This window comes from Fringilla coelebs (assembly GCF_963513975.1).
Source record: "Fringilla coelebs genome assembly, chromosome: 6".
In the NCBI taxonomy this organism is placed as follows: Eukaryota; Metazoa; Chordata; class Aves; order Passeriformes; family Fringillidae; genus Fringilla; species Fringilla coelebs.
In genome coordinates, this window is record NC_140034.1 from 24,482,257 (window position 1) to 24,509,787 (window position 27,531).

Sequence of the window (27,531 nt, forward strand, 5' to 3'; positions counted from 1 at the left end):
ACTTTGTAATCATGCCCTTGAGAGGCAGGGAAAGCTTATTTTCACAAACACTCAAGTCAAATAGTTATATTCTGCTACAGCTTCCTATTTGTGCTAATATCACTGCCTCTGGTACTAACTAAATCAAAAGTCAAAGAATTCAAAAACATGATGGTTCAAAACAAAAGGGCATGGTCATTCTTGAACAAAACAATGGTGGCTTAAGACATACCTAATGCCAAATAAATATGTTGCAACTTCATATGTGAGTAGTCACCGCTGCACAGAAGTAAAATTTCTTCTAATTATTACTAGAATTTTAAAATTTGAGACTTAAGTAAATTTTATTTATATAAATTTAGAAATTCCTTCCTTACAAATTTAAGCTGTGTATCCATTTGTCTACCATCAATGCTGCTACAAATTTCCTTTTCATAACACATTCTAGAAAAGAGTATTTTTACTATTGAAAAGATATGTTACTACTTGTACTGACTCTGGTTTGGATGCCATTAACTTTCTTTGTAACTGCACACATGGTACTTTGGCATTTTGGGGTTATGGCTGAAACAGTGCTGCTAACATACCAGTAATCTGAATATTGCCTACTCTGCTTCCACAGCATCAAGGCTTTTGTTTTCCACCAACTCTGTCCCTCCAGAGAGAAGCTTGGGCATGGGCAAGAAGTTGTGAGGGGACAGAGCTGACCCAAACCAGCCAAAAGGATATTCCACACCATATATGTTATGCTTAGCAATGCAAACTGGGAAAAGCAAAGAAAGGGAGTATGCAGCTTTTCCTCCAAAGCAGCAGCTCTCTGAGACTGGCTGGACCATGGTGTGCTGCAGGTGAGAGGTGGCAAGTGACTCCATTTGCATAAATTGTTGTTGGTTTTAGTTTTGTTTGGTTGGTTTGTTCTTTCTTCTTTTTCCTTTGCTTATTAAACTGTCACTGTCTTGGAACATTTTTCTTCCACTCAGAGAGACTAGAACACCTCCTCAGCCTGCGGGGGAGAGCAGCAAGTGAGCAGCTGTGCTGGTGTTTAGCTGCTGGCTGGGGTCAACCCCACACATGGCTGTTTATTTTTTCCCTTTAAAGCACAAGGATGTTTATAGCTGTGATTTGTGTCTGATTTTTTAAAAATGCACTGAAACAATAACAAATTGGAATACTGTCCAAAGCTTCCTCTCGGGACTGCAACAAATAATTGGGTTTGAAAGACAGGAGCGCTGTTATACTTTGCTACCATGAACCACAGCTTAGTTTGGGTTGGAAGGGATCTTGAAGATCACCTATTCCAACCCCCTGCCATGGCCAGGGAAACCTACCACTAGATCAGGTTGCTCAAAGCCCCATCCAACTATGTGCCATGTGAAAGAAAATCCGTAACTTCACTTTTGCAAACCATAAGCAAAAGCAACTAACCATTAAAACAAATAAAGCAAACAAAATGATACAATTCCAGCAGAATTCTAACTGAATATTTTATTTCTGAAAAATGCTTTCACAACCTCACTTCTGTGTCCATTCCCTAACATCTGAATTCCAGTTTAACACACATAATGAACAGCAGGTAGAAACACATTTCCAAAGATTATTTCAGATTGCAACTTAGCCCAGTATTCATATAGTCATCAGACAAATCTTCAGGCTTTAAGAATGACTTAATTTTTCTTTTGAGACTTAAGGTACAGTATAGGAATGTTACTATGCAGAAATATTAGTCAGAGCAAAAACACCAGGGACCCACACCCTCCCCATTGTTTTGAAATGTAAACATTAAGACACTTGGAATTTCAAATAAAAAAATGCAGGGCATATGTTATAGAAATGGCGTACCTATTACAATCACAGAATACTACTAATCTCTCAGATATTTCAAGCATAGACTTATTGGAACAAACCCAGTAAAAACCCCTACAAGAACAATTTATGTTATTATTATCCTTCAAAAAATTTTCCTCCTTTCTCCCTTTAAAATTAAGAACTACATTTCAAACTTGCAAATAAAATTAACATCTTGTTGTTTAAGAACTGTTCTCACACTAGAGTAACTTGGCTATATACAAAAGTGCATCAGGTAAACCAATTTCTAAATAAAGTTGCAAAAAACTTGGACATTTTTCACAGTTCTACAAGTGGCCGACACAAATGTCAACAAACCCAGCCCACTATATCATTTAGTTGAGCCACGTAACACAGCTCTGGGCTGTGGGTGTGGACACGCAGAGTGCAAAAGAGGCAATATGCAAGATTAGCTACTGCTGATTTTGAAGCTCTGAAATGCTCTATTCAACTCAAAAATATGTTTTTTTAAAAAATCAGCAGTTAGCATATAGGAAAAACAAAAATACAAAACTAAATGCCAAAACTTGAATTTTAATCTGCTTTGTAAGTTTCTTAAGAGCTTCCCATAGGACCCATAGGAACTGTTTTCAACCGAGATTTGCTTAAGGACACGCAGTTGGCTCAGAAGTTAACAGAAAAAACGTGGCAAGCCACATGGGCTCTTGTCCTTGCAGCACTCAGGAACAGATCAGGGCATTGCACCCGATCGGCTGCCCGACATGAACGCCACCAAGCTGTCCCTAAGCATCTGAGCACACAGGCACTGCCTGGACTCGCACAGCTTACGGCAGACATTTAATGTTAAACCCCTATCCATTTCTATGAATAAAACATATCGCAGATCCGTGCGCCCGGAGCCGCTCCCGCCTGGCGCTCAGGTCGGAGGCTGCAGGTTCGCTCACCAGCCTGCTCGAAGCCGGCTGCTGGCACAGGGCTCCATCTACCGGCGTGCGATCCTACACACCTATGGGAAGAGCTGGCGGGGGAAAATGGATCAAAATCTCAACAGCTACTTCACGTCTCTGTTTGCTAATGAGATATTCAGAAGACATTACGTGAGACTATTCAGAAAACAATACTGTTTCAGAAGAAAACAATCAACAAACTACATTCACTCCCATGCTAGGCTGAAACTTGTACATGCGTGAAATCTTTTGTTATCCTTTAATATTTGTAAAATACATCTCAAAAACGGTTATAAAGAAGCACCATTTTCTACAAGATGTAGCATATGACTACACACTCCCAATCCAGATGTGAAGCTTTACTGTTCCTTCTAAATGCAAGCAAATAAGCAAACACAGGTAACTCTCAAAAACTACTGAAATTTATATCACAATTTAAGGTATTAGAGGTGGTCTTTTTCATGAAAAAAGAAAACTTCTCAAACATGCAAAAACAAAGTTTCAGAAGGCAACTTCTGTCCCTATTCAAGGATATTTATGCTCAGTGGGAGCTGAACCTATATTATGTCTAACTTTAAAGATTAATTTGACTACTGCTGTCACACGCAGCATTTCTCAAATTGAGCCATTTAAATCTTGCCTTAATAACCCCACCGTGCCTTCAATTCATGTCTGGGAGTGAAAAAGAGCAGTATCTTTCCCTCCCCAGGGCCCTTTGTGCCCATCAGCCAAGGTTATTGAGCTCAAGCTGCAGAAGAGCAGAAAGAAGGAGAAGCAGTGCTACGCCTTCTGTGCAGCACTTCAGCAGGTGCCTGAGCCTGCCAAGGGCCAAGAGCTGGCTGAGCAGCCAGCCCAATTCTGTTCTCCAAGGCATGTCTAGCAAGATCAGCAGCTAACTTAGAACCTGGTGCAGCAAAGAGATAGTGCAGGAAATGGACAGTGAGTTCCACCACTCCACCCCACTTCTTTTCTTGAAAACATCCTGCCTCACACTCAGCACCACGTTGAAGACAGCTGAGCGGGGTAAGGGAATCCTTGAAATACCCACATCCCTTACACAGTACCTAAACACAGGAAAAGATGTGACTAATTTAGGCAGGAACACCTGAAAACAACCAACAGGTTGAACAGCAAGGAGGCAGGAATGGAGCACAGAGCAGTATAACTGAGGCTCTATGTATTACCCTGTAAGACAAGGAGAATTGGTGAGCAAGGGCATCAGAGAATTCACACAGCTCCTCCTGCAGCTCAGTTTGTCAACATAGCTTGTTCCCCATAAATGATAGTTGAAGGGACTAATGGAAAAGAAAATCTCCTGCAATGAACTTTACATAGCACCACAAAATAAGAACAGAATGCTGTCTTTTTTATTGTTTTAAATTTTAACGTGAAGGGAAAGCAAATTTTAAAGCATGAAAGTGGCTTTTCCACTTGATAAATTTAAATTTTAATCAAAATGCACTTTAAAATAAAACTGAGCAGAACTATGGGTTTGCTGATGTCTCTTTAAGGAACAACGACATAAATGCAGGCTACACTTGAGGAGGATATAGGTGTGGAACTACATCCTTTTTCATCATACAGTCAGGTGCAAAGGGAAAAGTTAAACTTCAAGATTCCTGTGGTTTAATGAAAATAAATACCATTACAAACAGATCCGAGAACACAGACGCATTAAATACTGTTTGTTTTTCTTCAGATATAGATCATGGGAATGGAGATATTTAACTATTTCAAGACTAATTTTTATTTCCTTTTAATCTAGTTGCAGTCAGCAATATATTGGTATCATGACAACTAGCAGAAGAAAAAAAAAAGAAAAAAGTGGAAAAAAGTGAACAAGTGCCTGTAAAAACAGCTCTAAATCAGTATCTAAGTATTTGATTGGCCTGCTTTGATTACACCAAGTCACTGAATGTCTATCATAGTTCCTGTATCACTCATCTAGTAATATTTGTAAAAAAAAAAAACAAAAATAAGAACAAATTTCTGTCGCTCTACAAGAAAAGCTACAAAAATTTCAATAAATCTTAAAATTGTGGTGGGTGTCTCACAGTGCCAATTTCCTCATGACAAGGAAGGTAGCAAGCAACAAACTGATCACACAGAGCTTATGTCTAATCTCAGACAAGGAAAACCACATCCTAATACTCTGCCATAAGAGCAAATGGAAAAACTGCCTGTGCCTGTGCACACACAAGAGGCACACAACAGAAACACATGATGAACAACACTGCTTTGTTTCTCATGCTTGTGTCTAAAAATTTACATAGCCAATTTAACATATTCCCACCCCCTAATCACTTAATGCCTGAAATTCCTATAGAACCTGAAATTTTATTTACTTGAATGTGAATCACAGGAACACACTGAGAAGTCCAACTGCAGATCACAGAAATTTTAAGTTAAGAACACTATTTAAGGAAAGTAAGTTGGGACTTTCTAAAAGTAATACTAAAAACTTTATTAAACTATTCTATGGATACGAATGTTTTTATTATATCAATACAACTAATGATGGGATAGGATAATTTAGGCAACTACAACAAGCATAAATTACAATATCTGACATAACAGTGCATTCTTCACATTTTGCCACATAATCTCTCTCAAACAACACTAACTTTCAAAAAGAAATATAAAATTATATATCATACCATTACTGAGAGAAATAGATGCTTAAAAAAAGAATACACTAATTTTTGCATAATTTCTTTCAATAGCTTTTAAGATACCACTGGAATGTCTTAGCTTTTCTAATTATGCTCAGTCAGTGCTCTCAGAAATCTTAACTGCATTTAGCTGCAAGCTGAGATACTATTTTTCTTGGTAACCAGGTTTATCTTTTTGTTAGTTAATTCCTAAAATGAAGGTAAATGTGTAACACATAGGAAAAAACTATCAGAAACATAGTAGACATAATACAAACTGGTATTTTCTTTCCTATCAAATACAATAGGCAAGCAAGAAGAATGGTTCCACTTTCTCACCTGTTGAAACATCAGAATTAACAAGAAAAGGGAGTCATACATTTGGAAACAGTGCAATGAAAGAAAGCTAAAGCAGAGTTGATTAACCCCAAATGAAACAAGTCAAGAACATCCTAAAAAAAAATATGTAATACAAAGTTTTAAACGTATTTAACTTTATGTGCTAAAAACTGAAACAACTAAAAATTGTATTTTAAATTGTGTAAATATTCTGTATAAAATACCATTTCCATACACCTCAACTGCCATGCCTCAGAAAGCCCTATGCCCTTTTCACCAAGCCAATCTATGCTTAGGATCATTCTTTTGTTAAAGTGGCAACTAAGAACATTTTTGAATTCTAGTCCCACCCAGGGCAATTCATACACATGCCCACCCATGAAGTAATTCTTCAGCACTAAATACTCCATTTACAATTGGACATTTTTATTTATAAGCTAAAGTACAAGTGAACTTGTAAATTGGCTTAAATAAATTACTACTGTAAATTAAAAATGCAGTCTATCTGCTCTAAGTGCAGCGGTTTTTGATCCCATGTTAAATTCTCTCACACTGGAGCATCATACAGCATTTTCAGAACAGTTTTGATTTAGATACAACCTTGCTGTCATTCCACAGATCCTGATGTGGTAGCTGCAACCCTCTCTGTTCAACGACCTAATCAACAACCACGCCTTTTAATCCTTCTTTGTCCCAATACTACATTACTGCACCAGATTAGATTTTTCTAATTTATTTCACACTTAACACTTAAATTAGTGCATAGCTAGTCAGAATACGACTATTTAAATGAACATTTAACTTAAAGATCAAATTCTGCCTTCAACAGATTTACATAAAAGGACAGTAAGGATAACATTTGTCTACCAGCATGTTATGTGGACCTCCTTAATTTATTATGGATTTCATGGTGCAAAAATTAATGCCCTCCAGGAGCTGAACTCATTACCAATTATTTCTTCCAAACCCACAGTGTAATCCTGTGCTTTTGTGACCAATGGGAGTTTTGGCACTCACTTTAAGGGAAGTTGGATCTGTTCCTGCGTTTGCTACTCTAGCAAGAGATACTGAACAAAATGATACCACAGCCACTGTCTTGACTTTTTTTCTTATTACATAACAGGCACTATGAACCAGTCTCATGTATTTTAGTCCGTGCTAAAAATAAAACAAACATATTGATGATAATTTTAACTACACATGAAGTCAACAACAAGGATTATATGTCTTTTTTCAATGTGATTTTCCAGAATATATTTCAGCAACTATAATGGCAACCAGCCTGTAAGTCACTCATGGACCCTACTCAGCCCTTCAACCCCTCCCCTACTCTAGAACCCACAGGAGCATTCCTGCAAGTCATCTGGTGCTCATGCAGCACATCCAAGTAACAACACAGGTACAAACAGCCTCCCATCACCCACCTGACCCAGTAAAATCCTTCTACATGGCTACTAGAGAAAAGCACAGGTAAACAAAACAAAAGCTAAGAAACAAAAAAGGGAAGAAAATAAGCTGGACACATACTCTGGTGGCCAAAATGAAGCTGATCTTGGGCCTCAGGCACCACAACTCTAAGTTTCAAAGTAAAAAATACTTTCAGGATAATTAACTGAACCACAGAGTTTTAATTCCTCTGAAAAGCAGGAAATAAATATTACAATGCCTTTGGCAAGACTCAGCCAAGTGTAATGGTGCACAGTAAATACAATAAACTGTTCTCATGTTTAGATGTTCAATAAAATAGAGTAAACCCATAAGCAACAGATACTACATTATGATAGGAATCCCCTGGCATTCAATTTACATGATCTTGTCTGTTACTTGTACTTAGTGTCTGTTGCACAGCATAAAGAAAGTTTCAAGAAATTTTATTTCAGACAATTGTAACCAACATGTGAACACTAAAAAAAAAAAATATTTGATTAATTAATACTATGAAAATCAAAGATCAATCCTAGCAATATCTCATGTTGCGGTGGGCTGACTCTGACTGGAATCCATGTGCCCACCAAAGCTGCTCTATCTCTCTCTCCTCGGCTGTACAGGGAAAAGAAAACTATAACAAAAGGCTCACTCACTAACTGGTGAGTTGCCCATCATGGGCAAAACAGATTTGACTCAGGGAAATACTGAACTTTAAAACATCCTCCTCCCACTTCTTCTTGGGCTTAACTTCACTCCCCATTTTCTCTACCTCCTCCCCACTGCAGATCAGAGGGACAGAAACAGGGTTTACAGTCAGTTCATTACACACAGTCTCAGCTGCTCCTTCCTCCATGGGGAGAGAACTCCTCACACTCTTCCTCTGCCACAGCATGGAGTCCCTCACAGCAGAAAGTCCTCCATAAACTTCAACATAATTGCTTCCCATGGACTAATTACCCCCAAACTGCTCCAGCATGAGTCCCTTCCACGTGGTTCAATCTTTCATGAACAAGCTCCTCCAGCACGGGTCCCCCACGGCTCCCCACTGCCAGCAAACCTGCTCCATCATCAGCCTGCCAGCAGCCTGGTACAGCACAGCTTTCCCATGGGGTCACAGCCTCCTCCGGGCACGGGCTCCAGTGGGGGATCTTCTCTGGGCTGCAGGGGCACAGCTGCCTCACCATGGTGTGCACATCAGGCTGCAAGGGAATCTCTTCTCTGGTGGCTGGAGCACCTCCTCCCTCTCCTTTGTCACCAACCTTGGTGTCTGCAGAGTTTTTTCTCTCATGCTTTCTAACTCCCCTCTCCAGCTGCAAGTGAGAATTTCCAGTCCTCCCCCCCTTCTTAACTCTGTTATCCCAGAGGTGCTGCCACTGCTGCTGACAGGGTCAGCCTCGGCCAGCAGTGGATTCATCTTGAACCTGGCTGGCATTGACTCTGTCAGACACAAGGGAAGCTTCTAGCAGCTTCTCACAGAAGACTCTCTGTAGCTCCCCTGCTAAAGAGCCCTGCCACGTAAAGCCAATACACATATAAACTATTTACAAAATTCTAATATATAATATTCTTTACTATACCAAAGGCCACTGCTCCGCAGAAGCTGTCAGTTTGCATTTTAACTTGTCCCTAAAGGTCACATGAAGAATCATCATGGAAAACAGAAGCCTGCTATTATGAAGCAAGCAGGGAGCTTCCTCACAAAACTAGCAGGGAGCATGCCAAGCATCCTGTCACTTAAAAAACTGGTGGCTGAAAGCAGCAGAGAATCATCTTAACAACTGAGCGTGCACACTGGTTCTTTCCACAGCTGTATCTGTTCTGCAAATAAAGGGTCAATACTCCAGTTCTCTTACTCCTTCAAAACCATCTTCCTTTCTAAGGAAAAGGAAAAAGGCAGCAGTCATATTTACAGGAATATCTGTCAGTTGCAACATTAGCTTGTAGGTAAATCTGTCAATAGTCATCAGCCCAGAAGGGTTGTTTGTTTCAAAGGTAAGTTTCAAAACACCAATTGCCCACATAGGATAACAGACCTAAAGTGAGAAGCCTTTGCACTGATTTGGGCGATCTGCACTGAAGTGAGCATCAAGTCAGATCACCAATTCATAGCTTAAAACCATTGCACTATGGCATTTCACTGCCATCAACACCCAGCATCTGTTCTACCCTATGTTTGGCAGACTAAAAAGTAGGTAGCATAAAGATCCACTAGGATATCTCTCAACTTTGCAACTAATTTTACACAAATCTGTGATCTATAGGCAGGATGCTCTTCCTTTTCACCTCAGCTCACGTGTATCTTCTTGCTTTAAATTCTAATGAGTAATTTGTTGATTGTTTCCCCAGATATATATCACACATATAGTTTCTCTTCTCCCCTAAAACCTTCTAGCAAGATCCGAAAATTCCCTTATTTTTTTACTAACCTAGGCACTCTCTGAAACTAAAACCCACATAAACTGCAAAAAGCAACATGTGGGTCATGTGGCATCAGCACCATACTATTTCTGCCAGTAATACAATGAATGTGTTGGATTTGTCTTGCTTCAAGAGAAATACTAAGCCTGAAACTAAACCCTGTTTTGCTGCTTACTGGTCAGGGAAAGACCAGTATTATCAAACAGGCAAACTAATAACTAAAATGGAAATTAAATAAATCCAGAAACAAAGGAAGAAATATAATTAGTTATAATGTGAAAACTGGGGAAGAGATTTTTAAAATTTAATTTGTTACCCACTACCACTGGGCAGTAGTCCCCATTACAAACTGTAAGGAACTTGCAGTACCATTGCAACAAAACCTGAAATACCTACAGAAACTAATAGCAGAAACTGTCCCTACCTTCTTAAATTCTATGGGTAATTTCACGTCCCAGTCCCTCTCTTCCCTTTTCCTACTGCAACCAGAACTGCAGTAACTTCTTAGCTGGACAGGCAAGACAAATTTATCACTTTCAAGATCCTGAAATCAGTGCTAATCCCTTTACCAGTGACAGGGCAGAAGAGCTCATAGCTATAAAATTGATGGCACCTCACTGGTGTACATAGCTCTATCTCACACAGCTGAAGAGCCTTGTCATGAATGACAACATTCTGGGTACTAAACAGCAAAATAAAACAGAACAGAACTACCACATAAGCAGCATGTTTAACTGGCATGACCTTTTTAACTCTTGTTAAACCTCATGGTTTATGTTAAACCTCATGGGAATTATAAGCTAGTGCCATAACATATTTAAATAAACAAATAATCTAAAACAAGTGGTTTCAAGTTAAACCAGAGTTGTACATTCCCAGAGCAGAACCGGTCACATATGGGTGCACAAGGACAGGTACAAGAAGAAGGCAAGCACATCATTGCACTTCCCTAAACCCCACAAATCCTAGAACCTCCAAGATCTGCAGCTCTGAGATCTTCCGAGCTAGAAAGCGCATTGTTGTGGTTAAGCGATTTTTCTTCCACAGCTAAAGCACTGCAATTTAAGAGCGTTCTAACTGGAGTTAGAACTTGCTGGAATATTCAAAAGACACTATGGTTGCAGGACGCTCTGAATTCCCAAACTTGGGCCGAACAAACTCTTAGAGCAGCCCAGCTCAAATCACCTCAATGCCCTGGAGTTGTACCTAGACCCAGCTGTAGTTTTTCCATGGACAAACATCAAACATCGGGGGGTATGCTGTCTCAGGTAAAATAGTCCTTTGGGTACATTTACTGAATGTTTTTCTCCCAAACTCTTCACACTGAGAAACCATAGCCTTTTTCTTCAGAAGAAATAGACCCTCGCATCATCATCAAGAACTCTGATTAGCAGGAATTACAACAGGAGCTGAAGTATACAGCTCATTGGGATTTCCTAAGCAGCGTTAAGTCATAAATATTCAAAAAAAGCACAAACTTTATTTTGGCAAGTTTTTTTTGGTGCGGTTTTTTTCCTCTTTTTTTTTTTTTTTTTTTTTTTAATTAATGCATTACAACAAAGATGCTCACGTATCTTCCACAGTTTGTTCTCATCTGACAGTCACCGACCTCCTGAATTTGTTCGGGGCAGGTTTCATCTCGGACTGTCCCGGCCCCGTTCTCAGCACTGTCCCCCTCCCGGGAGGCAGCAGCCCGTCCGTCCCGTCCCTTCCCGCACAGCCGCAGCCTCTGGCACTCCAACCCGCGCAGCCCCGCACGGCAAACTTGCTTCCCCCTCTCTCCAGCTGCGGAGCGGGCGCTAAGTCGGGCAAGCCGGGTCGCCCGGCGGCCATGGCGAGGTAACATTAACCCAGCCAAGGGGCTGCCGCGGCACATGCAGCCGGTCAGCGGCGCAAGGGCCCGGCATCGGTCCTGGGGGCGGAGGAGGCCGGGCAGGGCCGCTTGCCCGCGGGGAGGCGCTGGGGGCAGAACGGCCCGATCTAACGCCGCCTCGTCGGGACGCGCCGCCGCCGCCGCCTCCGCCGAGCCCAGCCGCAGAGGATGGGCCGAGTTCCCACCCGAGCACCGCGGGGCGGCCCCGACCCGGCCCCGCCGCCCCGTTACCTGCGCGCTCCGGCCCCGCCGCCGCCTCCGCAACAAAGCCGCGGGCGGGCGGGGGGAGGGGCGCGCGCGCCCGCCGCCCTCGGGAGCGCGCGGCGGCGGGGCCGCGGCCCGGGGGCGGGGCCAGGCGGCGGGGCCGGGGCGCGGGCGGGGCGGGGCGGGGCGCTGCGCCGGGGGTCTCTCCTGCCCGTCCTGCCCCCGCACGGCCAGTTGAGGTTTCCTTCTCGGGTGTTAGCGCTGGCGGGCTGCCCAGGATGGACGGAATTTCCCACTAAGGGACGCAGTAACCACAAATGGAGAGAGAGACCCTGCCAGGGATATCGAGGAAAAGAATGGAGTGGTGCTCATGGTTTCGGAAGAGGCCATATGGAAATAGGATTAAGCCTAGAAATGCTTTAGGAAACCTGCACAGTGGGAAGGTTGCCCTTTGTGGGGGAGGAGGGAGGGGTTGATGGAAAATAAGGGAGATGTGCCAAAGAGACTTCCAGTTGCAGAATTGAATTAAGGGGCATAGATTTGGAGTTTGCATACTGTGAAACAACCTTAATAGTTTCCTGACAATAGGAGAGGTTGTTTGGTTTTTTTTAAGGAACAGGTGTTATACTACTGTGTGAACATCTATGTAACTTACATGCACTCTGACCGTTATTCTCTTTGATGCAGGGACACATGCAGAAAACAAATCCATCTGACCAGTTTCTGCACTCTGACGAACTCCAAACTCTCTTTGCTGTCGAAATACTGTAGCAAAATCCACCTTAATACCAGATTTGCTATTTGTACCCAAGAGAACATTGCACATAGATACCTACATCTCTGGAACAAAAAAGTGGTGATGCTTTAGCATCTGCTTTTTGATGATAGGGAACACTGGAGACTTGATCATCCAGGAGTATTTATTGAGCAGCATTATCAAGGAGCCAAACCAAGGGAACTAACGCAAATACTAATGAAACATTGAAGTGAGATTTTAATTACTTAAAGGTCAGCACATTCAAGTTTTATTAATTTAAGGGAGTTATTCTCTATTCCCATAGCAATCTGCACTTAGCTCCTATATAGATCAAAAATTCATATTATTGTTTATTCGCTGATGCATTCAAGTGATATAACTGAATACTATACCTGAATAGTATTCCTTTTTGCAATTAAGGTCTTGATCTTTTGACATTTCATTAACACTTCTCTGTATATTTCCTACATTCCCATCCTTTTCAGTAGCAATAAACCCGTTGTTTTCCTCTAATCTTTGTTCTACGTTACAAAAAGCAACATTTCCTTTCAAGGCTCGAACCTCTAGTCAGTTAGCAACATTTGTAGCTAAACGATCACAAAACACTCGCAGGCACTCAGCAAACAAATGTATCAGAACACCCCTCTGAACTGTCTTGCCCATCAAAAGTGCTGCCTCTGGGCAGCTGAGCCCATGTTGTCCCCCACGTTGAACTCGGGCATCTTGTGGAAAAGCAGAAAAAGCCGAAAGTAGTGCTGGGGGCTGTCGGCAATGGCGCTATGTCCCACCACTTCCAGCCCGTGCTCTGTCACCGTTTTGTTTACTAAGATGGGCCCATAGGTCCGTGTAACACATGTAATAGCTGCTCTCCAAGTTACAAAATACCCGTGTCCTTTGAACAGCAAAGAGATGGAACCAACCTTTAGACTAAAGATTTTAAAAGGACAGTAGGCTTCAAAGAGAGCCTGTGAGCCCAGCGGCACCACGAGCCAGGATCCTAGACGCTGAGGAGCAGAGGATGTGCGGTGTTAGCTGGGTCGCAGCAGCGGTGGGGGAGCAGGATGTGCGCTGTGTAGCACCGGCCCCGAGGCGGGAGTGTACTGCCCGAGCCCGAGCAGGCGATCGGCTGCCGTCCCCCGCCAACCCGCTGACAGTGCCGTAGCCTCGCTCCCCGCCCCAGCCTGGGCGATCGCAGCGCCGGCCGTCCCGGCTCTGCCCTAAGAGAGACAGGCTGCCGCTTTCCGGCTAGAAGCGGTCGCCCGTAACTGCGAGCCCGGGGCCGCGCTCTGCCCGGGGCCGGCTGCCAAAGGCCGCCGCGGGGCCGCGCAGCCCGGCGCCCCCGCCCCCGGCGTTCGCGGCTCCCCCTCCCGCCCGCAGATAACCGCGGCCCCTCAGGCTCTTCCCCACCCGCCCAGCGCGGACTCGGCCCCGGCTCGCAGCCGCTCTCCAGGCGCCAGCTCCCTCTCGTCGCCTCCGCGGCGCGGCTAAGGATGGCTCGGCAGCCCCGGGGCTTTCTGCAGGAGGCCTCTCACCAAGTCGTCGCCGGAGGCTCGGCGGGTGAGTGCGCGCGTTCCTCGTGGGCGGGAAGGGTCTGCCCGTCCCCCGCCGGCGCTCCGCCAACTTGAGGCGCAGGCGGCCGCGCCGCCTCCCCCTCTCCGCGCCGCTCGGGCGGCGGGGAACGAACGGGCTCAGCGGCGGCTCCTCCCCCGCCGGGCGGCGCGGGCGGGCTCCGGAGGCGACCCAAGCCCGGGGGTCCCGGAGCGACTTCGGTAACGGTGCTCGGCCCGCCGGTGGGGCAGGGCGGTGAAGGAGCGCTCCCTGGCTCCGCGGTGTATCTGCGCCACACACGCCCCGCAGCCCCTCGGGCGATAAGAGCGGCGGGCGGGCCCCTTCAACGGCAGCAGCCGCCGGTGTCCTGCAGCACAGCCGGCCCGAAGGTCTAGAGCCGCGCTCGGGCCAGTCCGCGGCTGCGATCCGCCTCCAGCGCCTGGATACGGGACAGAAAACATTGTTGTCCTGCTCAGACGCCTTCCCCGTGACACTCTTCGTCGCTGGGTTACAGAGAAACCAATGCGGGGCTACAGTGGAAGTGCGTTCCCGTGGGGTTTTTGAAATACTTTTAGGAATGTCGACATTACTCATTCATTTGTTGTCTGTTTGTTGCGCAAACTACAAATGTCAAAATCGTGCACGTCTGTTTAGCAATGAGAACGTTGCTGGTCAATTTCTTCAGGTTTCTTACCTAAATCCCAGTGAAACTGAAATATTTAAGTCAGCCTGCGGTGTAGGGGATTTTAACATAATATCCTGCTCTATCAGTCTGTATATGTAAATCCTGTTAATATTTCAACTATGTAGTGTGTTTTCAAGTGTTCCTTAGAGTCTCTTCTATGGTCTAAAAGCTGTTTGTTATATTATGTTTTACATGAAGGAGAAGAGCTACATGGTAGTCTTGGTGTGTCTTATGTAATGCTTCAGTGTAATGTGCACAAGAAAAATTCTCCTGTGATTTAGACCTGCGTAGCCGTGACATTACATGAGAGCTGGTCTTCCATTCCCTCTAATTACCTTTGTACCTCTAAATCCACTTCTATGCATTCCTGCCACCAACACACATTTGAGCAGTTTGTTTTCATCCTAGTGGCTCTGTATGCCCTTTCTTTTCAGCCTTCTCCTTTGACAGTGAGAGATGTCATAGCAGAAGTGGAGAAGACTGGTGTCCCAGTGTACTGTATGACTGCTGTCCCCGCCCTTCCAGTGTACTGTATGACTGTTTATATAGCTTTTCTGCAGCCTTTGAATTTCTAAAGGTTTTTTGGATTCTGCTTGGTACCACCCCCCTCTTCCTATAGGAGAGAATGGAAAGGTTTAATCTGTCCTAGACTGTTGAAAACGCTTCATACCTGAAGGGATACTGAGGTGTTTTGCCACCAGATGTTTTGCAAGATGACAGATGTCTGCCCTTAGCAGTTGGCCTGTGCCTTAGTGATTCAGATCGATCCAATGCACTGTGTTACCATCCTCTGGCAGGAGCCTGTTTTTGTTACAGGTTCTCTTTGTAGAAGAAGAGATTGCCTAACACAACATAAAGAAAATTGTCATTTAGATAAATGAAAAATATTTGGTAATCTGGTAGGCATCAATATTAGGGTGAGAGAATTTTCAAGGAGACTATTGATCTGCATGCAATACTTTTTAAAAAATGTATAATGTGAGAGGCCTGTTGTATCTAGTCCAAAGACATAATGTTAAAGATACTTACAACCTTTTGCTAATCTCCTGTCAGGCAGGCAAGTTCCTTAGCTGCATCACTAGCCTTAAATTTGTGCAGAAATTTCTATTAATTGGTTTTGAAATGAACCAGTAATGATTTATTATCTAAGTCTGAACAAATTGTACCAGGGGATTTTTAGATATGTGCTTCAAATGGGAGCTCTAAAGTACATTAGAGGGAAATGGCTGAAACTTGAAAACTTGCTTGACAGGTGCTTTAAACTCAGTGGTGGTTTTTTTTCCTGCTAATTTATAGAGAAAGTAGAAGGTGAAGGCTGGAGTTTTGAGGTCTTCAGTCTAAAGGTTAAATTTCTTAGGCAAGTGTAGATACAACATGGAAAAGGTGGAAGCAAGGAGAAAAGGACTGAGTTTGTTTCCTGACCTTAGTTTCCCAATGTCACTTCAACCATCCTATATTGCTTTTGACTGTCTCTGCAGGAGGACATAGGACTCTTGTAGGTGTTTTGTTCTGTTTCCTGGCCTCAAGTGAATGCCACAGGCATCCTAGAGTGACTTTGCTGTCTGTACCACAGCCTGGTATTTAGAAAGAAAACCAGCCAACCAAAAAGAAAACAAACCAAAAACCCAAACAAAACAAAAAACCTCAACAAAACAAAATCCCTCAAAAAAGCCACCCCAAAAAACTACCAACCCCCAACCAGACATAAATTAGTCTTAGTTAAACTGGTTTCCAAGAAAGATACTATGAGCTGGGCTCTGTCAAAGCAATGGTAGGAAAGTACTGAGGTGGTTGGGAATGAGTGGCACAGCCCACTAGGTGTAATTGAAGGGTCAGAAATATTGCCTGCATAAGTAAAATGAGAGGTTATTTAGTATCTGCATGTCTGATGCGAAAGGATCTGATAAGAAGTAATTCTGCTAGGTTGAGTGGAAAATTATTAGAGATAAACCTAAGCTGGCAGAACAGGAAGAAAGGGATTTTTGGATGCTTTGTGGGAAATGACAGGACTTGTTCATGGACTTAATAAAGACAGGTGAAGAGAAAGAAAGAAAGAAAGAAATCAAGCATGACCCCTAGTCTAGAGGACTGATAAAATGGAAGATACTGGCATGCTAGGAGAAAGGAAGGTATTCGGTATTTTAAGAGAAAATATATCAGCATACCGCTGGCTGTCAGAGGCACTGCTAAGTTAAACTTGAACAGCTCTCTGCTGTAACTGAACTGTAAAAGTCAGGCATGACAGATCTCATGCATACTTTGTCTGTGGCAAGGGTTGTGTCTGCTTTCATGTGGCTTGTAGTCTGACTTCATGTGAAATGGAAAGCTCTGCTTCCTGAGAGTGAATGAAATTCTAAATATGAACAGTCTTACTCAGTCTTGGCTTATGTTACTTCTGCTGGCATTGTTTGCTCCCATCTTTCAGATTCCTCAATGAAGGTTAACAGCATAATTCAAAATACTTGGATTTGTTTGCTTGCCTGGGTGTATGACAATAGTGAGGAAAAGGACTTCGATTGAAGCGTAATTGGGGCACTTCGTTAGTGAATTCAGGCCCATCTAGTACGGGGAACTGCAGGCATGCTCCTTTTCTCTAGTGGTTAATTAGTAAACTAAGGCATGCGTGGAATTTATAGCAAAAAAATTAAACAGAAAATCAACTCTAAATTGTAAGGATCATTGTTAAAAGAACAACTTGGGAGCCTCTGATTTTCTTAGATTTATAGCAATTCTTCAAAATGTTATTTGAGAAGCTCAGTCAGTGCAGGGTTCAAATCACAAGAATTGTTTCTCTAAAACACAAAGATCAAAAAAATCCTTGTTTTGCCTGCCTGTATGGAAAAGGTAGAAATTAAAACAACAGTGTTGCATACAAAGTCAATGGATATTTCTTTCCTCTTAGAGAGGAGCTGAATAGTTCAAAGTATGTTATGTGATACTCAGATTAATTTGTCAAGACATACTTGTAGCAGAGTGTTGAGTCAGTTTGAATGACGAAGTGCAAATGTCATGAACAATTGCACAGATACCCATGGCACAGTGAAGACTAGTGACTGAATATAGTTACCCTGAAGGTTTTAGGGTGCTTCTGTTTGATAGAGGTGTGTTCTTGTTTTTTTAATAACAAAAGACTGCAGAGGGAAGCAATTAGCTAAAACGACACGTAACATAAAAAAAAATTAATTTATATTTAGTTTTATGATAACCTCTCTTTCTTCCATACATGTACAAATCACCTATAAAGATTTTAAATTTTAAAGTTAAAATTTTGAATAATTTATTTTATATATTTAGTAAGTGACAAATAGATGACTTGTTTTCAGATCTGTAATGCTTAACCAATCTCTAAGTACTTTTCTGCTGAAAATTCACTATGTCTCTTTGCCTAATTCAATTTAATAAATAAACATGAACTGCAAAATTAATTACTGTAAAATGAATATGAAAAAGTCAGAACAAAATGAGCTTTAAAACAAAACAGTTACTTCATAGGGATAATTCAGGTTGATCTTTTTTCTCCCTATTCTTCATGTTTTCATGAAACAGCAGGGTTTCTGCTTCTCTGTACTTCTCAGCTTCAATTTTTAATATTTTTTTTTAAATTCTTTTTTAAAGAGTTAGGTTTCCAGCTGCATTGAAACCCAATAGGATTTGGGAGTCTAATTCTCTTAAGCTCCTTTGAAAGCCCAAACCTTTTCTCTTGAGAGGTGTTTTATTTCAGGAGTAGACAAAGTTGATTAACCTGGATAGCAGCAACTTCTTTGAACCAGATCTACAAGCAGGAAAGGCACTTGTCAAACAAAGACTGTCAAATGCAGATACAGTATTAAAACCAGTGTTTGGTCTTCCTGTTGCAAGAGGTATTAGGCAGACAGAAATCATTACAAGGTACACTAGCCAGCATGCTCAGTGAGACACCTTAGGTTACTTGGTCCCTATGAATGGGAGAAGGAGCATGGTAGATGTACAGGAAGCCCTTGAAACAGCAGGAGAATTGTCTAATTATTCCCCTCCCCCTCACTTGTTTGTATTTTTATGACAGTTTTCTGGGAGTTAAAGTTAGGAGGAGTATTCTGTGCTCTCTTGGGTGATTTTTGCTTCCTTTTAATCCATGCAATGGGCATTCACATGTTTCTGAAATAATCGGTTAATGCTCACAGGTAATTTCAACTAGCTAAGTACTTAGCTATACCTTGTAACTTTCTTGACTTCAAACCATAAAATTTTAATGCACTTGAACCTTCCTTTTTCCATTTCTCTGAAGCCACTTAAGGCTGAAATATTATCTGAGGTCACAGTTCATGCTCGATGTCTTTCACTGCATTGATCTGGTATTTCAGGTGTTTGCAAAGTCTTTAAATAAAAAAGCTAAGGATGGGAAGCAGTCAAAAAGTAATCAGTTCAGGGAAACATTCTACAGGCTAAAATGCTCCAAAGGAATGCACTAGAAGCAACCAATGAAGTCAATTTTCTCTGCTGGTCTGAGAAATTAATAGTGTGCCAACCTGATGTTGGACTTGGAGATTTGGACAGGAGTTGCTTGGTTGGCAATATGGGGAGGGGAAGCTGGGGTAAGAAGAGACCAAAATAAGGTTAAATGATTGTAAGCTGAGATATCAGATATCCTGAACCTCCTCCACTATGCTTGTAGAAACTGGGAGGACATAGGAACAGCTGGGAAGTTATGACTTGGAAAGATTTCTATCTGTTTCTGCTCAGACAACCATCCATGCACTCTATGTTTTATGAAACCTGCTGAAAAGAACATACGAAGTACCTCTGCAAGGTCCATACAGCCCCTATTGCTTTCATCGTTATACAGTACAAAGAGGGATTACAGTGGCCAGGACAGTTTGACTTCAGTGGGTCACTGGAAATAAGGAAGAGCTCCAGGGATGCTGATTTTGAAGGCAGTATAGTTTAATTGCTGGCTTTGGCCCCCTAGGCAATTCAAAACCATGCAATGTGACATTTTTCAATATGGTAGAATACAGCTGCGTGCTGCAGACCAGAGCAGTGCCCAGCAGCTGAGGGCATGCAGAATGCCATGGAATGAACCAGCTGAAGTTACCTTGTGAACCATTCCCAGTGGAAAAATATCAGTGTATTTTCCCACCTACTATAGCATTTCAAACTTTAGTTCTGTTCCATTTTTCAGACTCTGAGTTTCCCCTGTTCTACCAGCTGATAATTCTAAAAATATCTGAATCTGAAAGAAATTGGACTGTTTGCTTTGCATACTTCTAACTGAATTAAATGTTATTGGGTTGCCACAGAAAACTATTGTTTAATTTTAGGGGAAACTAATGAAATCCTCATGAGCTTTCATACATTTTGCTGAATATGCGAAGGTGGCAGCTAGCAAAATTCCTCTAAATTTTCCGACAGTTAAGTAATTTGAAAAAGCAATACCCTTGCAATGTAGCTTTATTTTAAAAGGAGCAAATGAAAATTGCAATGTAGAATCAGGGAATCGTAGAGTGGTTTGGATTGAAAAGGACCTTATAGATCATTTAGTTCCGATCCTCCTGCCACAGAGAGAGATGCCACTCACTAGATCAGGTCCCTCAGGGCCCTATTCCCGCCTGGCCTTGAACAGTTCCAGGAGTGGGGCATCCACAACCTCTCTGAGCAACCTGTTCTAACACTTCAGTACCCTCTGAGTAAAGAATTTCTTCACTTAACAACATTTAATAACATTTAATCAAAAACTTCCCTCTTTCAACTTAAAGCCATTGCCCCTATCACTATCTGTCACTATCTGTCCATATAAAAAGTTCCTCTCCCTCCTTTTTCTAAGTCCCTTTATGGTGCTGACAGGCCACAGCAAGGTCTCCCTGGAGCCTTCTCTTCTTCATGCTCAACACTCCAGCTCTCTCAACCTGTCTTTGTAGGAGAGATCTTTCACTCACTATCATCTTTGTGGCCTCCTCTATGCCTGCCCTACAGGTCCATGTCATTCTTGGGCTGAAGAGTCCAGATCTAGATGCAGCATTGCAGGTGAGGTCTCACAAGAGCAGAGGTGCAGGATCAGCTCCCCTGGCCTCCCCACTGCTCTTGGTGCAGCCCAGGGTAAGGTTGGCCTGGATTATGAGTGCACATTGCTGGTTCATGTCCAGCTTTTCATCTACAAGGATCACCAAGTCCTTCTCTGCAAGGCTGTTCTTAATGACTTCTTGTCTCAGTATCTGCTCATGTCTCTCCTTGCCTGACCCAAGTGCAGCACCTTGAACTTGGATTTCTTGAACTTCCTGAGGTATTTGTAGGTCCCCTTATCAAATTTGTCCAGGATCCTGGATGGGATCATGTCTCTCTGTTGTGTCAACTGCACCACTAAGCTTCATGTCATCTGCATATTGGGGATGTCTCACTGTCTCTGTCAGTGATGAAGACACTGAAGAGCACTGGTCCCAAGACAGAGCCCTGAGGGATGCCACACGTCACTGGCCCCCACTCAGACAAAGTCAATGACCTCAGCTCTCTGTCTCTCTCCAGAGAGTGTTTAGGGTGAACTGATCTTGTTTGATTGAGTCATTGCAGTGCACTAGCAACTCACAAACAGCCATTTGGAGCTCTTAAATGTGTCTCTTAAAAGTGTCTCTTAAATGTGTTTCAGGCTATGTTTGGGGATTTTTTTCTTTTCCTGTAATAGCTTTTATATGGGAGGTTAAGATATGAAGTAGGTTTTACATGTTTATGTAACAGTGACAGAAACAAACTAAGAATTTTCATAATTTCTAACATGAACTAAGAATTTTCATAATTTCTAACATGTTATGACACCTATAGTATGCTCAGTACTTTCTGTAGAAGCTTGGACTCTGAATAGAAGAATTTTTTGGAGGCAGCTCATACCAAACTGCTTGTTGAACCTGGGGATTGAATTTCAGACTTGGTTTGAGAATCCTGCAGTAACCTCATAATTCCAAGTGTGTCCTTGTTCCAAATAGGTTACACTGGTAAAAGTGAGAAGTTGGCTTTGTTTAGTCTGGCGTGTTAGCCAATGGGGAGAAAACATTTTGTGCACAGAATCCTCTATGGGTGTAATAAGGTGCTTATCCTTCAGATGTTGTGTATATGGTAAGCCTGAGGGTGTTCAGACAGGTTATCAATTTCCTGTTGTTTTTAGAGTAACAAGTTTTTTTTCTCAAAAACCTCACCCCTTATCTCCCACCCTCCTGGGAGATAAGGAGATAAAACCCAAACCTGTCTCAACGATCAACTTCACACCCAGAAAACGGAGTAATGAAGTTATTTGCACTCATTCGATCTGCTGCCCACAAGATGGCAGTGCAACACTACAATAAGATGCTTATGTGGGGTGGGTTTTTTTGGTTTTGTTTTGTTTGTTTTGTTTTTGGTTTTGTTTTTTCTTTCCCTACCTGCAGCAGAGCTATAAAAATGTATGTGGAAGCTGTTGCTGATAAGAAGATAAGCATATGTAATTTTGAATGATAATATGCAAAATAAAAGCTTAAAGATGTCAAATAAATAATGATCAATAAATGCTGATTCCATATGTGTACTGCACAACCAATGGCACTGAATTTGACTGTCATTGAATTAAGCACAAGAATTGTAAGTGGTGATGTGTCAAGTGGTGATGTATTGACTGGAAAAGGTCAATAGATGTTTGTAATGCTAAGATACCAAATATAAATAAAAAACTTGGGCTATATTTGTGTCCCAGTATAATCAGTATGCAAATACTGATTTCCACAGTGAGAAATTTGAGTCTTGATTATTTTAATTTTAGCATAGATTTTATGCAATATTGCAGAAATGTCATCAAGCTCCCAATGCCAATCTATAACCAAAGTAAAAGACTGCTGTGTTACATACACACTGCTGCAAGCCTCTGTTAACTTCCTTCAAGTACTTGCAGGCATGAGACCTACAGCAAAGCATAAAAGCTTAAACATACACACTTCTTCAAAATAAGCTATAAAATTTCTTTGTCAGATTTTAAAGTTAAATAATATTGTGGAACAGCGTGTTATACATTTAACAGCATGTAGGTAGTCAAAATAATTAATACTGGAACATGCCTCTTGTAAAAATTTGCAGGCAAAAAATGCTTTGTCTGCAGAGGCAATTCTGAAGCTGTTACAGCTTCTCTGAGCCAAGGTTATATTGGCATAAAGAACAAATTTTCAGTACTGTTTATTGTTTCATCAGTTGTGCTTAGTGACTGATGTACATCTTCAAATTCATATTAAATTGTTGTAACACAAAAGTTTATTATGCAGTAAGAATATATTTCTAACATATAGCAACAAAGCATGACTTGATAATAGTAGATGTGTTTTCTGTAGCAGCGTTCTAGAAGAGAAAATGAAAACTGATTCTGGTTATTTCTGTGCATAAAATCTGACAATTTTGCCTGTTAAGTGATGATATTACAAAGTTTCGTTTAACTCTAGCTCAGTTTCTGTGAGATTACCTTGGATGTCCTTACACATGTAAACATTTTTTCTTTATGCTTGCTGCTTTTCCATTTCAAGCTAGCAGGGTGGGAGACACTTAAAACCATACCCCCAAGACTGCAGGAACTCATCTGTTATGGGACTGAAATGCCCTCTGAAAAATGATTATATTGACCTTTTCAGACTGGTTGAAGTATTATGATTAGGGTTGGTATGAATGAAAGGGGGGAAAACCCCTTTTCAGATAATGATGTGACTCCTAGAACCTGGAAGTTTTGAAAATCAGTATTGCAATGAATGGGTAATAGGGATGCCTCTAAGTATTTTCAAGTATCTCAGCCTTGATTATAAAGGCCTTAAATGGGCTCTTCTTCAACTGGATTTGAAAACATACAATTAATTTTTTCCCCCTTGGAGGAGATTAATTGATATTTGCTGCCTGTGGAAACCAACACTAGTTCTGTTGTTAGGCAAAGTAAATTAATCTTGGTTTTTATAATATGAAACTCTCGCTCTCTGCTGTCTAATTATTATTTATGCTAGCAAGTGTTAAATATCAGCCATCTTAAGATAGCATTTTCTCTACAGAAAATCTGTACTACAGGTCAACTGTGTCAGTGTGTTAAAAGTAGAGCAGTTATAGGATAAGTGCCTGCCATTTTTTTCTGCAGCATGAGTCATCCTGGGGAATCATTACAATTAGATACCATTGCACCAACATCTGAAACAGGCAATTCATGTTTCAGTTGTCTTCACTGGTGGTTTTCCGATGAGAAAATAACTGAGAGAGTCTGAATGTTGTTGAGAAGTCCCACCCATACAGTGGGGAAGGAAACACAGGAGTAATTGGCCCTTAGGTCTGCTTTTCAATCACTGAGCTACACTGTTAACAGCTGCTTTTGTTTTCCCTCTGGATCATTTTCAATCCATCAATTTTTGTCAGTAAACACAGTTTACGGGTCATCTTTTATTCTTTAGTCAATGAATCATATCCCAGTTCAGTGTGTTGTCCAAGTTTCCTGAACATTTTACTGTTTTTATTATACTGAAGTATGCAGATGTGTGGCTGGTGACCCCAAAGAGCAACAGTCCCAAAAACAAATGAGAGTCTTAGTAGCCCTTTCAGTTTTGGAAAACTCTTTGCGCTATTTCACTTCCTCTTAGACCCACTTCTGAGTGGCTTTGCAACAGGGTTAAGGTTTACTTATTTTTCTGTTGCTAACACTTGTTTCTTAATATTTAGTTAGAGGGTTGATTTTCAAGATTAGTACATGTTTTGAATGTGTAGTAAATATCACTCAACTTTGTGTTCTGGGCTGGCTCCAGATAACATACTGAACTAGGTAAAATATGAAGGGCATGGTGAAAAAAAACATGGTTCTAACTGCCATAATCAGAGACACAGAAACAAAATTTAATTCTTCATTACAGATTCTGTGATATTTGATGTCTCTTCCAGCTTGTGGAGCTATGATTAATTTCTGAATTTGAAAGTTTGATTATAATTTCAGTTTAAAACCAAATCTCATCCTTAGTGTTTTGGCATTAAAGCTTGAAATTATGAACTGTAGATGTTTTATAAATATAGCACTCCTGATCTTTAGATGAATTTTTGGATCTGAGCCAAAATTCATGAAATTATGAATGCTTGAGATTTGTGATGGTACACGGGGTTTTTAAGGTTGGTTACATGTATGTTCTCTAGAGGCAGGTTTGCAATGCTGGTTGTGTACACATGTGCGTAACATAACCCCATGGCAAGAAGTTGAAAACAAAGTGTCAGGGTGCTTATAGGTTTTTAGAAGAATTTATTTTCCAGGACATTGCCTTACTATTGATGCTGACCACCTTAATTTTGTCAAAATTGCATAATAGTGTGCAAAGCAAGAGTGCTTGCTTTGTTCATGCAGCATGTTCCAAACATCTTGTCCGGTGCCCGTTTTAGGTGCTTCTGCCATCATACTCTTGGTAGCCTCTTTTGGCTCTGGGTTGCTATACTAGTTCATCCTGGGATCAGTTCATCCTCAAAAAGAGGAGTTATGTAGAGGAATGGGCAATATTCTGAGACTACTGGAAGAATATGAAAACTTCACAGTTCTGCCCTTCATTCATCTCCAAGTACCTGGTTATTGCAGAGCCAAAGCAAGAGGACTTTTAAGAAAGTACTGTGTTTGCAGACAAGTGCTTAATTCTCCTCTCCTAAATGGGATTAAGATTTGAAGGGGGGTTGGGACTGTTGCATTAAAGATGGGGAACAGGGCTACCACTTATTTATTATACCTCTTAGTAAAAATTTTACAAGGCAAAACTGTAATGCTGACTGGGTTATGAGACAGTCCTTGGTTAAAACAGTCTTTATTGTGTTTTTTTTCTAAGCAGTGAAGAAAATAAGTATCAGTATGCTATATGCTTTGACTGGCATATTGTTCCTTATTGTCAAATATGATGATGGCAAACCCAGATGACAAAAAAGAAAACAAATCAGTCTTTTCTGTTGATTTTTAGCAAACTTTTCTCCTTTCTGCAAAATTTCACTTTTTAATATGATGAGATATGAAGCTTATTGATTAGGAATTTCCAAAAGGGAGGAAGAAAACATGTAGGCTTTCTGCAGATATAAACCCATGTATGTTATTAGAGACTACACTAAATGGAAAGAAATGTCTTATTTAGAATATGAAACTCTTCTAAGTTAATGTCCATAAAGTTTAAATTAGTTCAGACTTTTCTTATTAGAATAAATGTTTCCTTTTAAAAAGCATGATAATCATAATCAAGACTAAATTTGTTCTGTTATTTATTTTCAAAATGATTGTACATGTTTAGCAGACTTTTGATTTAAATCCCTAGGGATATATTGGAGACAGATGTTTAGATGACCTAATGTTTAAAGTAAAGTTATATTTGGACACTCGATTAAATTTTCCTTAAAATCTTTCCATATATGTTAGATTGTGGAGCAGTGCAGAAAGTACTGAAAGATTTATGTTGAAAAGGTACTGCTTTATTTTTAAAGTAAGTTATTAGAGCTCAGTAGATTTTATTTCAGGCAACTGTCAAAAGCAGAAAATGTTTGATTATAAAACAGCATGTTTACAAATGAAAATATTGTGTCTTGTTGCAGAGCTAAATGGGAAACAGATTTCTTTAAAAGTTCATAGATTTCAAACCCAAATTTACCAGGCCATTTATGGCTGCCTCACAACTTGGTAAAGATTTTGGTAGACCTTAAAATGTAGCATCAGTTGAAGACTGCATTATAGGCCACAACAGTTGCAAATCTTTTTACTACTTTCTGGTTTTTGGGCAAGTAAGAGCTTCTCAAGATGCACCTAATAGTGTGGATGAATACATATGACTATATATGTGATAGTAAACAACATTTTGAAAAGTCTCAATATTTCATCATCATAATTATCAATATTGACCTATTGAGGAGGTATTGATTAACAGATGAAAAAATTAGTATCTTCTGTCTTTTAAAGTTTATATATACTGGCTTTTATTGTGTTTAGTTAAATAGGCAAGTTACTGAGTTGCTGAACTTCTGCCATTTTTAACTGTAACTGAAATATTGTACTAAGAAATGCATTCTTGTCGCTGTCAGGATACTTTGTGTGCTGATGCAAGTGTTGCACACAAACACTATTCAGATGCTTAGCGCTCAACCTGCAAAATAACCTCTGGCCAGATCTCGAGAACATTTCTGTGGGACAGCATTTTTTATTATTTTCTGTAATTTATGATTAGGAAGGCTGATGTGGGCAGCAGAGCTGAAAAGTATTTTATGTAGAATGGACCTTGTTAAGTTTAGGCAGCTCATGCAGCATTTTTCTGTAATCTCATTGAGGTCTGCTGCGTTAGAACTGGAGTAGCCCTCTTCTGGGAGAAACTGAAATTGCAATATTTGGAGCCTGTTCTTTCATGTAGGAGTGGATCTTGGGTCAACAGTGGTATAAAAATCATGTTTCACAATGGGAATGAAAGGAGATCTCATCCTGTTGCTGAAAAAGGAGCTTTTGTTCTGTCTTTTTGCTAGTAGATGAATGTACATTAATCATGGGCAGTAACTGTTTTGTACAGCATGGATCTAATCAAAACCTCGTGAATGAATGTGTAGTACCTATGTGATGCCTTTTACTGTCAGCAGAAATTCTTTTTCTTTTCTTCCTGAATTAAGATTTGAGATATAGATTATAACTCTGGAAAATAAATGGAAAAGTATCTTCTTAAGACTCCCAAGAAGCAAAGAGTGGTCATAAAATTGGAAGAGATAGCCCTTAAACGTCTTCTGAAAATGTCACTTATCAGTTGTTGGTGTGAAGATAAGCAGCAGTAGAGAATGAAATTCTAGAAACTGCAGATAAAGCAGTTTTACAGCGTTGTGCTTAGATTTGTCTACACACACATTTTTTAAGTTCAGAAATGCCCTTTAAAAGTATTGAAAGAATATTGATCAGTTGATGCATA

General features: G+C 41.0%; 1 protein-coding gene across 1 annotated transcript in view; it reads left to right on the forward strand.

Moving 5' to 3' along the window:
* The first annotated feature begins 13,809 nt into the window (after positions 1 to 13,809).
* SLC25A21 (solute carrier family 25 member 21) overlaps positions 13,810 to 27,531 on the forward strand; it is a 233,941-nt gene continuing 220,219 nt past the window's right edge. Inside the window, exon 1 of the mRNA XM_084207172.1 lies at positions 13,810 to 13,959. Within this exon, the coding sequence (XP_084063298.1) occupies positions 13,893 to 13,959 (67 nt within the window). The 5' untranslated portion in view covers positions 13,810 to 13,892. The remainder of the gene's footprint in view (positions 13,960 to 27,531) is intronic.